The sequence below is a fragment of the Podarcis liolepis genome, assembly GCF_965112155.1.
Source record: "Podarcis liolepis genome assembly, chromosome: 1".
NCBI lineage: Eukaryota > Metazoa > Chordata > Lepidosauria > Squamata > Lacertidae > Podarcis > Podarcis liolepis.
Genome location: NC_139554.1, coordinates 50,641,092 through 50,651,969, shown reverse-complemented (window position 1 = coordinate 50,651,969; position 10,878 = coordinate 50,641,092). Strand labels below are relative to the sequence as shown.

Sequence of the window (10,878 nt, the reverse complement as noted above, 5' to 3'; positions counted from 1 at the left end):
TGGCAAAACAGATGTTGTAAATCATAGCCTTTTGCGGGGTGTAACAGCAACAACCCCACCCCATTGGCTGTCCCCAGCATCAAGTATCCAGATGTACTCTGCTTCTGAACACACACGCGCCATTTAGTTACTATAGTTCGCAAATTCACAAGAGAGAAAAACCTAATTCACCCTGCAAGCCATTTAAGCCTATTCCTATCATCGTATATTGTGGCAGCAAATTTCAGATACTGCATACATGCTGTGCAAAGAAATGCTTTGGGACAGCTCACCTGCACAAGGAAGGACATCAGTGAACACAGAACTTGGTAATTTTCTTCCGGGAGACTCTGGAGGGTTTTGCGAACAATATCTACACGCTTTTCTTCCTCTACACCTGGAAAGGAAAGCAAGTGGGGCATTTATACCAGCAAGCAAAGTCCTAGCTTTCATGTGGAAAGGTGGATTGCAGATGAAAAGCCCTCAAAAAGTCATACCTAGGATCCCAAACGCCTTGCAAGTCAAACGTTTTGACTCCTGAACGCCGCAAACCCGGAAGCAAGTGTTCCGGTTTGTGAATGTTCTTTGGAACCCGAACGTCCGATGGGGCTTCCGCAGCTTCCAATTGGCTGCAGGAGCTTGGAAGTTGAACAGACTTCTGGAATGGATTCCGTTCAACTTCCAAGGTATGACTGTACTAGAATTAGGACTTTTACTATGCTGCCCTGGGAAAGCGTAATACAGCCAATCTGCTGTGAGAGTACAGCACAACTCTGGGTAGAGCATATTTAGAGGAGTTTTCTGCTTTGGGATCAGGACACTCTTGGTAGCAACTCACTGTAGAAATTGACGACGTCATTGTAGAGACCATAGGTGAGGAGAGGCTCAGGCAGCTCCCGCAAGAAGGTCTTGAGAATCACAGCTGGCAGGTGCACGTCCTCATATTGCACAAAGTCCACAGGCAGCCCTGGTAAGAAAGTGGATAGGTTCAAAGCCATAACTAGAGCACCAGGGCTGAACCCCCTCCACCTGGCAGAATAAGGAACTTATCCAAAGACCGGGAACTAGAGGCAGAAGCATGGCAGGAGCAGGTAAACACACTGTCAAAAAAACCAAAAGGATCAGTGGTACTCAATCCTCCTCCAAAGCAGCAATCATTAGGAGCACTGGAAGAATTGCTTCAAAAATACCAGCAACAGGATTCCAGCAAATATTAGGGAAATGGAGACACACACACCCCAGAGGATGAAACAGAGGAAACACATTATACATTGATCAAACATAATTGCTGTGGAAGGTTAAGCACCTCCTTTATCCAGGGGGTATAGATTTAGACTGGAATAGGTTTATGTCAAAAGGAATAAACTCCTTGGATTCCAGCCAAGTTTCAAACAGAGATCTATTCAGAAGTTAAAGCACGTTGTGGGAGGGCACAAGTCCAAAGTGCTAAGGGCAGATTTGGGGCCTAGACAAAAAGAATGGTGGTAAGGGGCAGTGGAGTAGCTTAAGCAGACTTCTGGAACCTAATGCAGGCACTTACCCATATTATATTTCTGCTGAACTTCTCTGACTGTCTGGGTGTTTGCTGATCGTCGGAAAATCCCCTCTGTGTTAAGAGCTGGGGACAAAGAGAAACAGAAGAGCACAGTCTCAGGGAAGACCTACCACACATAACAGCAAGTCTTTCCAGTATCACAGGACAAGGACATCCTGAAAGCCACATGCACAGGGACACTTGCATGGGAACAGCTATGCAGAAGGCACTTGGGGAATTGGGTAAGTAGAATCCCTCAGCTCCCTAGTGTTCAATTTTGTTGTGTCTTTCTGAAGACCAGAATCAAATGACAAGAAAGATAGTAAGATGGGCAGTAGAAAAAGAATGAGTCTGTGCTAAGGCATCTTAAAAAGGCTAGGCTGATGCAACAGAAGGGTGCTGTTGGGAGACAAAGGACAGTGGATGTAGCAACAAGACAAGTCAGAAGAGGGTTCTTCCTAGCTCACTCACCATGCTGCTGCAGATAGGCAATGGTCTCCCTTACCACAAGTGGAATGGGATTCTGATCCAAGCTCTTCTCCCGTAAGCTGTTGAGAAAGGAGAAGCTTAGACTCTTCCTGTCACTTCCCCCAAAGAAACATCTTTGAATCAGACATAATATCCAGTGTATCACTGGCCCTGATCTAGAAAGCTCAAGGCTGGCAAAAGTCAAGCTAACCACAGGTGCCGATTCAAGATGATTGGAAAGCATTTCCAGAACTACCCACAGATAGACTATAGGTATCACTGGTCCACCAAGAAAAGAAAAAAGATGAGGATACTCACTGCTGGAGAGAAACTCCAAACTGTTGGTTTGGCAGAGGTGGGCGTGGTGGGGTTACTTTCTGAGGCACTTGGGAGGGCTTCTGCAGGGATCTCAGATATTCATCATACCTACAGTGAGAGACAGACACAAACATGTATGTATGGAATCATTCTAAACTACACCAAAAAGTGCTAAGCTGGTGTCCAGTGTCCCATTATCCTGTAAACACAAGCCCTGGCACTACGCTAGTTACAAGCTACTTCTTGTAAGAAGTACTTACAAGCTACTTCTGCTACATCAGTTGCGAGGATCCTTTTTTAGCCCGAAGCCACACTCCCTCTTGAAAAACCTTCTGAGGGTCACATGACAATAAAGAGCAAGCCATGCAGAGGAGAGAGCCATCTCAGCAGCTCACAACATCATACTGTATGTGCCAACAAGTCAGACTCCCAGTGTCCCTTCGCCACCCCACTCCCTCTCTGCTCACCCTGTTCTCCTCCCTGTTACAGCCTCCTCTACAGAAACAAAAGGTAAGCTAGTAGGCAAAGTGGATAATGATGATGATGTTGATAATAACAACAACAACAACAACAGGTATAAAAGCATAATGAAACATCAAACAATAACAATCTAATACAATATAAAAAGTCACAATAACTTTAAAACAAACAACTTATGTCAAACAAAGCAACATTATACAATCCATCAGAATCTAATAGTAAACAGTAAAATTAAACATCAGCAAATAATTAAACATGCTCTCACTTTAGCACCTGGCTTGGGATACCCAGCTGCTCCAGTTTCACATGCTCCTCCAGGTCACTCAGGTAGTTTGCATAGAAAATCTTCCGTCCAAACTTAAAGCTGCAAGACAGGTGACAAACCAGTAAGAAAGAAATTAGGGTACAGAGTAGCAGCACTAGTACATCTGTGGGTGGCTTGTAGAGATGAGATGAAGAGGTAAAAATGGTACCGAGAACTGTGACGCAATGCTTGTGTACCAGTTGCACCACTCTGCAGTTCCCCAACACATAGGCAGGGATTTGTCCATTACTGAAATACCCCAGCTAGGCCTGACAATGTGCTAAAAGGTACTTCTCTGGTGCCTCAACCTGGGGATTTTGCTGACAATACAAGTTATGTCCTTTGTTATTTCCTCCTCATTCTCTGGTAGAGGCCAGGAAATATCTGAAGCAAGTCTGGGCTATTAGCCAACTAAAGGACAACAATGCAAGCAGGGGCCTGCATGCCAGGGTCAGTCACTCAGCAGAAGTCAGAAACAAAGTTTATCAAACCTAATTCTTCAGTTAGACAGAAAAGAGGAAGCAACAAGCTCCAGTGAAGTACTATTCTGCAGGACAATTTCCACACTCTCAGATAGAGATCAAGAGTATGCAGGAACATGATACCCACTTTCCTCTGACCTCATAGGACTATATAATGCAATTCAAGGCACACACTGAAAGCTTTGGACAGAAAATGGAGGGGATCTTGCAACTATGACAGGATATAGCTGACATGAGTGAGCAACAGCTGTCTAAAAATGATATGGAATATACAAGATGAGCCATCTATGCATATTCTTGCCATGAACAAACACTCTAGGAGCCCCACATTATAGAAATTATAGCTTATAGAAATTAGAGGCAATATTTTGTGTACTGACAAGCCACGGAGATGCAAAGTGGGGATCTGAACCTGCAACTGTGAGTCACTTTCTCTCTCTCTCTCTCAATCTAATCTATCTCATAGAGTTGTTACGAGGATAAAACTGTGGGTAACAATGCATGCTGCCCTCAAGCTTCATGGAGGAAGGACATGGATAAAAATGTAAAATTAAATGAAAGGTGTTATCAGATGCTGTCATCACAGTAAGTGTTTACAAATACACAAGTTACCAGCAACCTACTTAACAAAAAAGTCTCAGGATTCTGATGATAAAACCCCACTTGGCTCCTAAGGAAGCCACTCCTCCTCATACCAAAGCGAGTTCCACCACAGAGCAAAGTACCTTTGCACTTTCCTACCTGATCAAGGGCTTGAAGAGAATCAGCAGTGTCTTGATGAACATCGTTGGGTGCACAATGTACAATGCTTTGATGTTCTTCTTGTATCTAATAATGAGAGAAAGATGAGAAGCCAAGCCAACCCTTTCACCCCAAAAAGTTCCCGCACAGCAATTTGACCCTTGCAAAATCCACAGCCACACACACTTACTTGCGGTCAAATTCCCGGTAGGCATCCCGCAGCCAGCTCAGGGATGGCTTGTTCTCACTGGTCAGGCCATGGTGCAAATAGACTAAGGTGTAATCACTCTCAACATACTGGTCCAATGTATACTTCAAATAGCTAAGGAGAGATGGACATACCTAAGCTCCAGAGTTTTTAAAAAATATGTATTTGCTTCTTTGCCTCCTGCAGCCACAGCATAAGGAAAGTAATATAGGTAACACAGGCACAGAGGTAGTGAATATACAGCCAGAGGGTGGGGTCAGATTGATGAAGGGCACTCCTAACCAAGTGCTTAAGGAATTTTGACTTATATCTTAGTTGGGGGTTAATTGGTACCCAAATTCATGTAGTCAAAATCATTACAGGTTTGAATGATCAGGGGAAAGTCTCAGGTCTAATCTTCACCAAAGCAGGTGGTTCGCTCCAGCAGCACTCACCTCAGCAGTTTCACATGATCAAGCTGATAACTGGGAGGCATCCGGCAGGCACTGAACAGAATTACTTTCCGCCCATACTTGTCATCACCTGAGGACAAAAAAATGCCACACATCACAGCAGGTTGAAAGACAAAGCATGAAGACACCACAATAGGCAAATAATGGAGCACTGCTTGTGGAGTACTCAACTATTCCAAGGTGATACTAGTGGAAAGTTCAAAGGCTCTGCTTTGTCAAAAAAGTTAACAATGCAACATGAAACTTCACCAGTATGGAGAGAAGGCTGCATTTTGAGAGGACCCAAGGGTGAGAAGTGGAATAGAGCAAGGCATGATGAAAAGAAATTATGAGGGGCACATACTCTTGGATCACGAGCAGACAATTTGAAATGATTCTCAAGCAGGAAACAGCCTAAAATACCCCCAGAGGAGCAGAGTATCCACAGGGTTATTCTAGTAAGCATTGCTGAGGTTTGTGATTCCAAGGTGGAGAGGGGAGGAAAGAGAACACTTCCCCCACAAACATTCAGATAAAAGGTCACTGATCCGTTACAAAGTATTGGCCTTGTCCATCATTTCCCCCCAGTGTATCCACAGTTCCATACCACCTGCTGTCCTAGTAGATAAGGAAAGAACTAGAACACAAACAAATCAAGGACTGCACAATGACGAATTGGCCTAAAACACTATGGATCAGAAAGCGAATCAGCTGTGAGAAGAAGCCACCAGCAAACTGCAGAAGCACAAGATTTTGTGCTATCAGCCTGGAACAAATACTCTGTAAAATAATCTTTAACTTCTTCCCCAGTCCCAAATGAGGCAGATGACCTAGTAAGTCTGCTTCAGCAGTGTTACAAACTAGGCCTGGGGGTGATATATAGCTCTTGTCACATGAAAGTCCAATAAATGCCTTACCATGGGTTTTTTCTGGTTATTTCGTGACAGTGAAATTACCACTAATGTGAAATTTATGACAACAGTAAAAGCCTTTGCAATAATCTATGGCTGAGAGCAGTAATAATGACTTATCAGTAGAACAACGAATAAACACAGGTCTTGCCTCTCTGTCTACTTACAATGAGCGGAGCTAAAAGCATTTGATAAGTAAGACAAAATTGTAGAAGGAAGCGGGTCATATTAATGAATGGCCATTAAATGCTCTGGTTGATCATGGACTTCTCACTAGAAGTTACCTCATCAGCAGCTGGTTGCATTTGACAATGTTAGCTCTATTCTAAGAACATTCATGCTACAATAAATTTTGGTCTGAATCACCCTCTCTCAGGATCAATCTCTTCACGCACACAAACCTGTACCCATGAGGAAGAAATTGTATACCAATGACCATCTCCTATGTGTGCAAAGGTACACATTTCTGCATATGAGGAGGGACTAGATTGTGCCACAAAGCTCTTTGGGGCTTTCACTATCATAACACTGAAGATGTTAAAAATGTACACCTTCCATGCTGCAGAGTCGGCCACCATCATTTATTACCTTTACCTCACATTTATTACCACTACCAGCCCACTTTATACTTAATCCAGGCTCAGAAGGGAATAGAGTTTTGTTTTTTAAAAAGTAAAATAAAATAAGGAAGATGGCCTCAGGATTCTGTGAGTTCTACATACTCAAAAGAACAAAAAGCATGAAGTCTGTTCAGTACACATACTGGATGGTAAATAAAACTCATTCATGGGTGATAAAGATTTATCTAATTTAGAAGGCAACCCTTTGGTCTTCCCTCTACCCTCAATTGTCACTTAGCAGCAACCATTCCATTAAGTTACAAATGAGGGAGATAAGCAGGACCATTCCATAAACTCTAAGGAACTAGCTCCTTTTGGCTCTTCTTCTCCCTGGACCCTTGCTATCCCAAGTTGGTCTTCATAATAGCTTTGTAATTTTACAAACTGGTGCCAGACTTTACATGTTTTCCTCTTCCTTCCTTATCACTTTCTCTCTCCCTTTCTCTGTGTTTTTAAGAAAGTCAGCAGGGACAGTCGGGACAGTCTTGTTTTTATTGATCTCTAGGGTAAGCTGCTCTAGTACCTTTTTTTTATACTAAAAAGCAAGGTAGAAAAGCTTTAAATATACCAACTACAACCCATGATCCAAACAAATCAAATGCCTTCATGAGAGGGAAGTAACTAAAAGTCATGGATACATCTTTCAGTGTTTTGCTTCACAGAACAGAGAAAGTAGGAGTGGCAGTCTCTAGTATGTTGTATATACACAAAAGGAATGACAGCCTGCATATCACAGGAACAGAAAGAGTCAATTAAGCTATGTATCTAGTATGCTACTCTACCCACCTAAAACCCTAACCATAATAAGAGATTTCCCTTCATCCTGCCTATTTTCCTCTTCTCATTTGACTTCCTTCAACACATAAACAGAGATTATGTAGCTATAAAACTTACTCCACCCCCCCCCAAAAAAATATATGCAAACAGCTGCAGCATGGGAAGTCAAGGACATGCTTAAGGTAGAGGGGGAGCACCAGGTAAATGCCATGGGGATGCAAGGATGATATACCATCACATGAACACATGTGAAGCATGCGAAGGTAGAAGACATTGCAGGACAACATGGCACCCACCAGAGACAGAAAAAAAAAGAAGAGCAATGCTGAGGTCATCTGGAACGACCGTACAAAACTACAGCCAGATCACAAGACCAATGTCCAACAGTTTATCCCACGGTTGCCCAAAAATAGAGTACCTAACCAAGGGACTTCCAAACAGCTTCCCATATATTCAATGGCCACAAACTGTGTGTACGCACATCCAGTGTATGCACTGGAGTAGATTGCAGATGCTCCTAGCAGTACATTGAATGGTGCCACAATCTTGTGACCAATGTAGTAAAATGGTGCTCCTATGAGATATTTTGCAGCCTTGCACCCCTTTTTGATGAGAACAAAAATAATTCCCGGTACGCATGATGGTGCAATATATCATGAAAAGAAACCCTATTAAGTTGGAAGAAGAAATGCTCCTGCCCAAAGAAGTCTGAGTGGCAAGACCTGAATGGTAGTATCTGTTGACTCTGCAAACCACAGCTGTTCTATTAAGAAATGGAGAATCTTCCTTTGACAAAGAGGTAGTTTCAGACAATGTGAATTTCTGTAATGGGAAATGGGAAAAGAACCTGAATAGATTAATAACTCAGGTGTGGAATTATAGTAGTCATTTTCACCAATGCAACATTTTATGATAATTAGTCCTGTGCAGATGTTTTTGAGAAATTGATTTTTAAAACTTGGCAGTGTATAAATAGAACACAATGCAAGATCAAACTATATTGACATCTACTGCTTTAGAGCAGCATTTTCCAACTGGTGGGTCAGAAAACAACATCAGGCAGATGGGGTATTTAGGATGGATCTTCAAATTGCCAGCTGTAAGTGTCAAGAGAAAGGAACACATATAACTATGGTTCCACTTCAAGGTCTTAAAGTTGGGAAAGACTACAACTTCAGGTCAAACCTAGCTCCTCAGGACCCGGACAATTAAAAACCAGTTTATGGTTACACTTGCCCCACAAGCTTCTGGTTACCTGAAGTAAGCATCCCATATGAAATCTCAAATCAAGTGATGAAGCCTCTTAATAGTCACTGATTCTTTCTAGCTCATCTCCTGATTGTTCTATTTGTTTTTCATAGACTAAGCAAGGCTTATTTCTATAGGCGTCTACTTCTAGACCAAGCTCTAGTCAAGGTAGCATAACATTCCATTAAATGCAAATATGCACCCTAACACTATTCTTGTATGACACAACCAGATAGAGTCCCATCAGTCCATGCAGGGAGCATTCAGCATGCACCCAACAGTAAGCAATTATTCAACTGCCTTTGTCCCAAACGGGTTTGCTGTAATTATCATAAAAGCTCCTGCTTAAATCTGAAATAAAGCCCCTGCTGGGGTTGAACCATAAAAATATTGTATGCATTAGAAATTCCATTGCACAGTTGTGGTGTGTGGCCCTGTTGTTACCAGGTACAGCTGCAAAGCTAACAATAACAACAACTTCTACAAGACTATCTTCAAATAAACTAAAGCACTTCCATGTTTCATTCCATTATCTAGAAAAATGCCCAGGCCATTTGAAATTTGAGCAACAAGTCCAAAGTGTGATAAACTTCAGGAACTCTATGAAACAATAACCCATGTGTCAAGTTTCTATGCAAATCAAATGAGAAAAGATATTTTTTAATGACCTGATTAATGCCTCAGGTGTGGAATTACAGTACTCATCTGCACATGGCAGCCCATTTAATTAGAAATGTTCTGCTATTGTAATAAAAAGTGTAAAATACCCTAGGTTATAACACAGCACCATTTTATAATTCACACAGACACACACATACACACTGACATTCTCCCCATCTAGGAAAACATGTCCACGTCACATTGTTGGACATGCAGCAGTTCTTTTATTCCTCTGAGAATACTCTGGATAACAACCGCACTTCCCATAGCAGGGATTCTTTCCATGTAGCGGGGGGAAATACATCTAAATTAACCTAAGTGAGTAAGGAAACAACAGATTGTTTAAAAAGCCTCAGAGAAGTTCTCAGAATGCAGAATGTGGAGAACTGCATGTTGCAAATAACACAGTGAGTTGTCACAGCTCTTGATTAAACAGGAAGCTGCTCCTTTTCCTGCACTATCAAGTTGATGACACAGCCCTTAAAGTGATCAGGGAAATGGCTTGAGACATAACGCAGGCAAAGAAATTAAAGCAATCGTGGTATAGTTAAGAGCTAGCACCTCTTTGTCTAGGGTATTTATATTTCTGAAGGTACAAAAGCATTATAAAAAATACAAAAGCGGAAACAGTCTTGTCATCATAAACAAGGCTGACAATTTTCAGGGTTTGTGGCAGTTCAAGGTGCTTCCCCTACACCACTTCTGTGATCAAAGTGACCTTCATGGAGCTTCTAGATATATGTAGAGATGCCTGAGGAAGCCAAAAGTCAATGGCTACATTTAGAGATGGAGAACTGGGGCATTTTTCAGCCACAACTCAGTTCTAGCACCTCTCAGGTTGCCATTATAAGAGAACGAGGGAGGTGTTCATGATGAGTTCTGGCACCTCTTCTTCTAGAAAAATAGCACAGTGGAGAACTGACACTAGTCAGTGTTTCAAAGTAACCATTTACTTGCATCAAAATTGGTGGAGAAATGATTAGCATAGAATCAGAGACATGATCTGCAGATACAGCAAGCCAGTGACCACTTGCAAGAAGAGATGATGAAGAATGGAAGACCTACTACGGAATAAACAGAGAATGGCAGGCAAATGTACTTGCATAGGCTGCTCAGCAAACAATGGGTTCAGCCTACCGCTGAGTCACAGGGGATAAAGAAGGCCAAGTTCGGCCAAATATTTGTGTCTGAATGATGCCATAGTGGGAATAAAGCAACAACAGCTCCATCCTGCATAGATTCCAAATAAGATAAATCACACATCACTGTCATGCAATATCCTGCAAACTCTTAGCTGCAGAAGAAATCACCCGCAAAAGATTTCTGATTGGGAAAGTTAGCAGTAATGACTGCCTGGGAGACATGTCCTGATGGATAGTACACCCATCACCATCCAAGAAAAAAAAGAAGGCAGGCTGAAGCATCAAATGAGAACTGCGGCACCCAAAGTGAAGACCGCAAGCTGAAGTCCACAAAGAGCTCTGCCAGGGAAATTCCAAGCCACATATCCAGTTTGGAAAGCTACCAAGATGTCTATACCACCAGCTTAGAGAAGCATGGCTGCAATCTACTTGACATAATGCACATCAAGTGCAACTTTGAGGTTCTGGGATGCCACCCTCAGCTTTGCAGAATTTGGGCTCCCCTGAGATAACCCAGCCACAGGCCACAGTCATGCTAAAGAATGCCACATTCTTTAAATGCCAATGACACCAGG

General features: G+C 42.4%; 1 protein-coding gene across 5 annotated transcripts in view; it reads right to left on the bottom strand.

Annotated features, from left to right (window-relative positions):
- Positions 1-10,878, bottom strand: part of ARHGAP1 (Rho GTPase activating protein 1) — a 30,318-nt gene that overhangs the window by 4,084 nt on the left and 15,356 nt on the right. For all 5 annotated transcript variants that reach the window (XM_083464800.1, XM_083464798.1, XM_083464802.1 and 2 more), the window contains 9 exons: positions 4,949-5,036; positions 4,497-4,628; positions 4,307-4,393; positions 3,045-3,143; positions 2,300-2,407; positions 1,985-2,061; positions 1,520-1,597; positions 818-946; positions 273-376 (listed from right to left, as the gene is read on the bottom strand). In XM_083464800.1, coding sequence (XP_083320926.1) covers positions 273-376; positions 818-946; positions 1,520-1,597; positions 1,985-2,061; positions 2,300-2,407; positions 3,045-3,143; positions 4,307-4,393; positions 4,497-4,628; positions 4,949-5,036 — 902 coding nt within the window. The remainder of the gene's footprint in view (positions 1-272; positions 377-817; positions 947-1,519; positions 1,598-1,984; positions 2,062-2,299; positions 2,408-3,044; positions 3,144-4,306; positions 4,394-4,496; positions 4,629-4,948; positions 5,037-10,878) is intronic.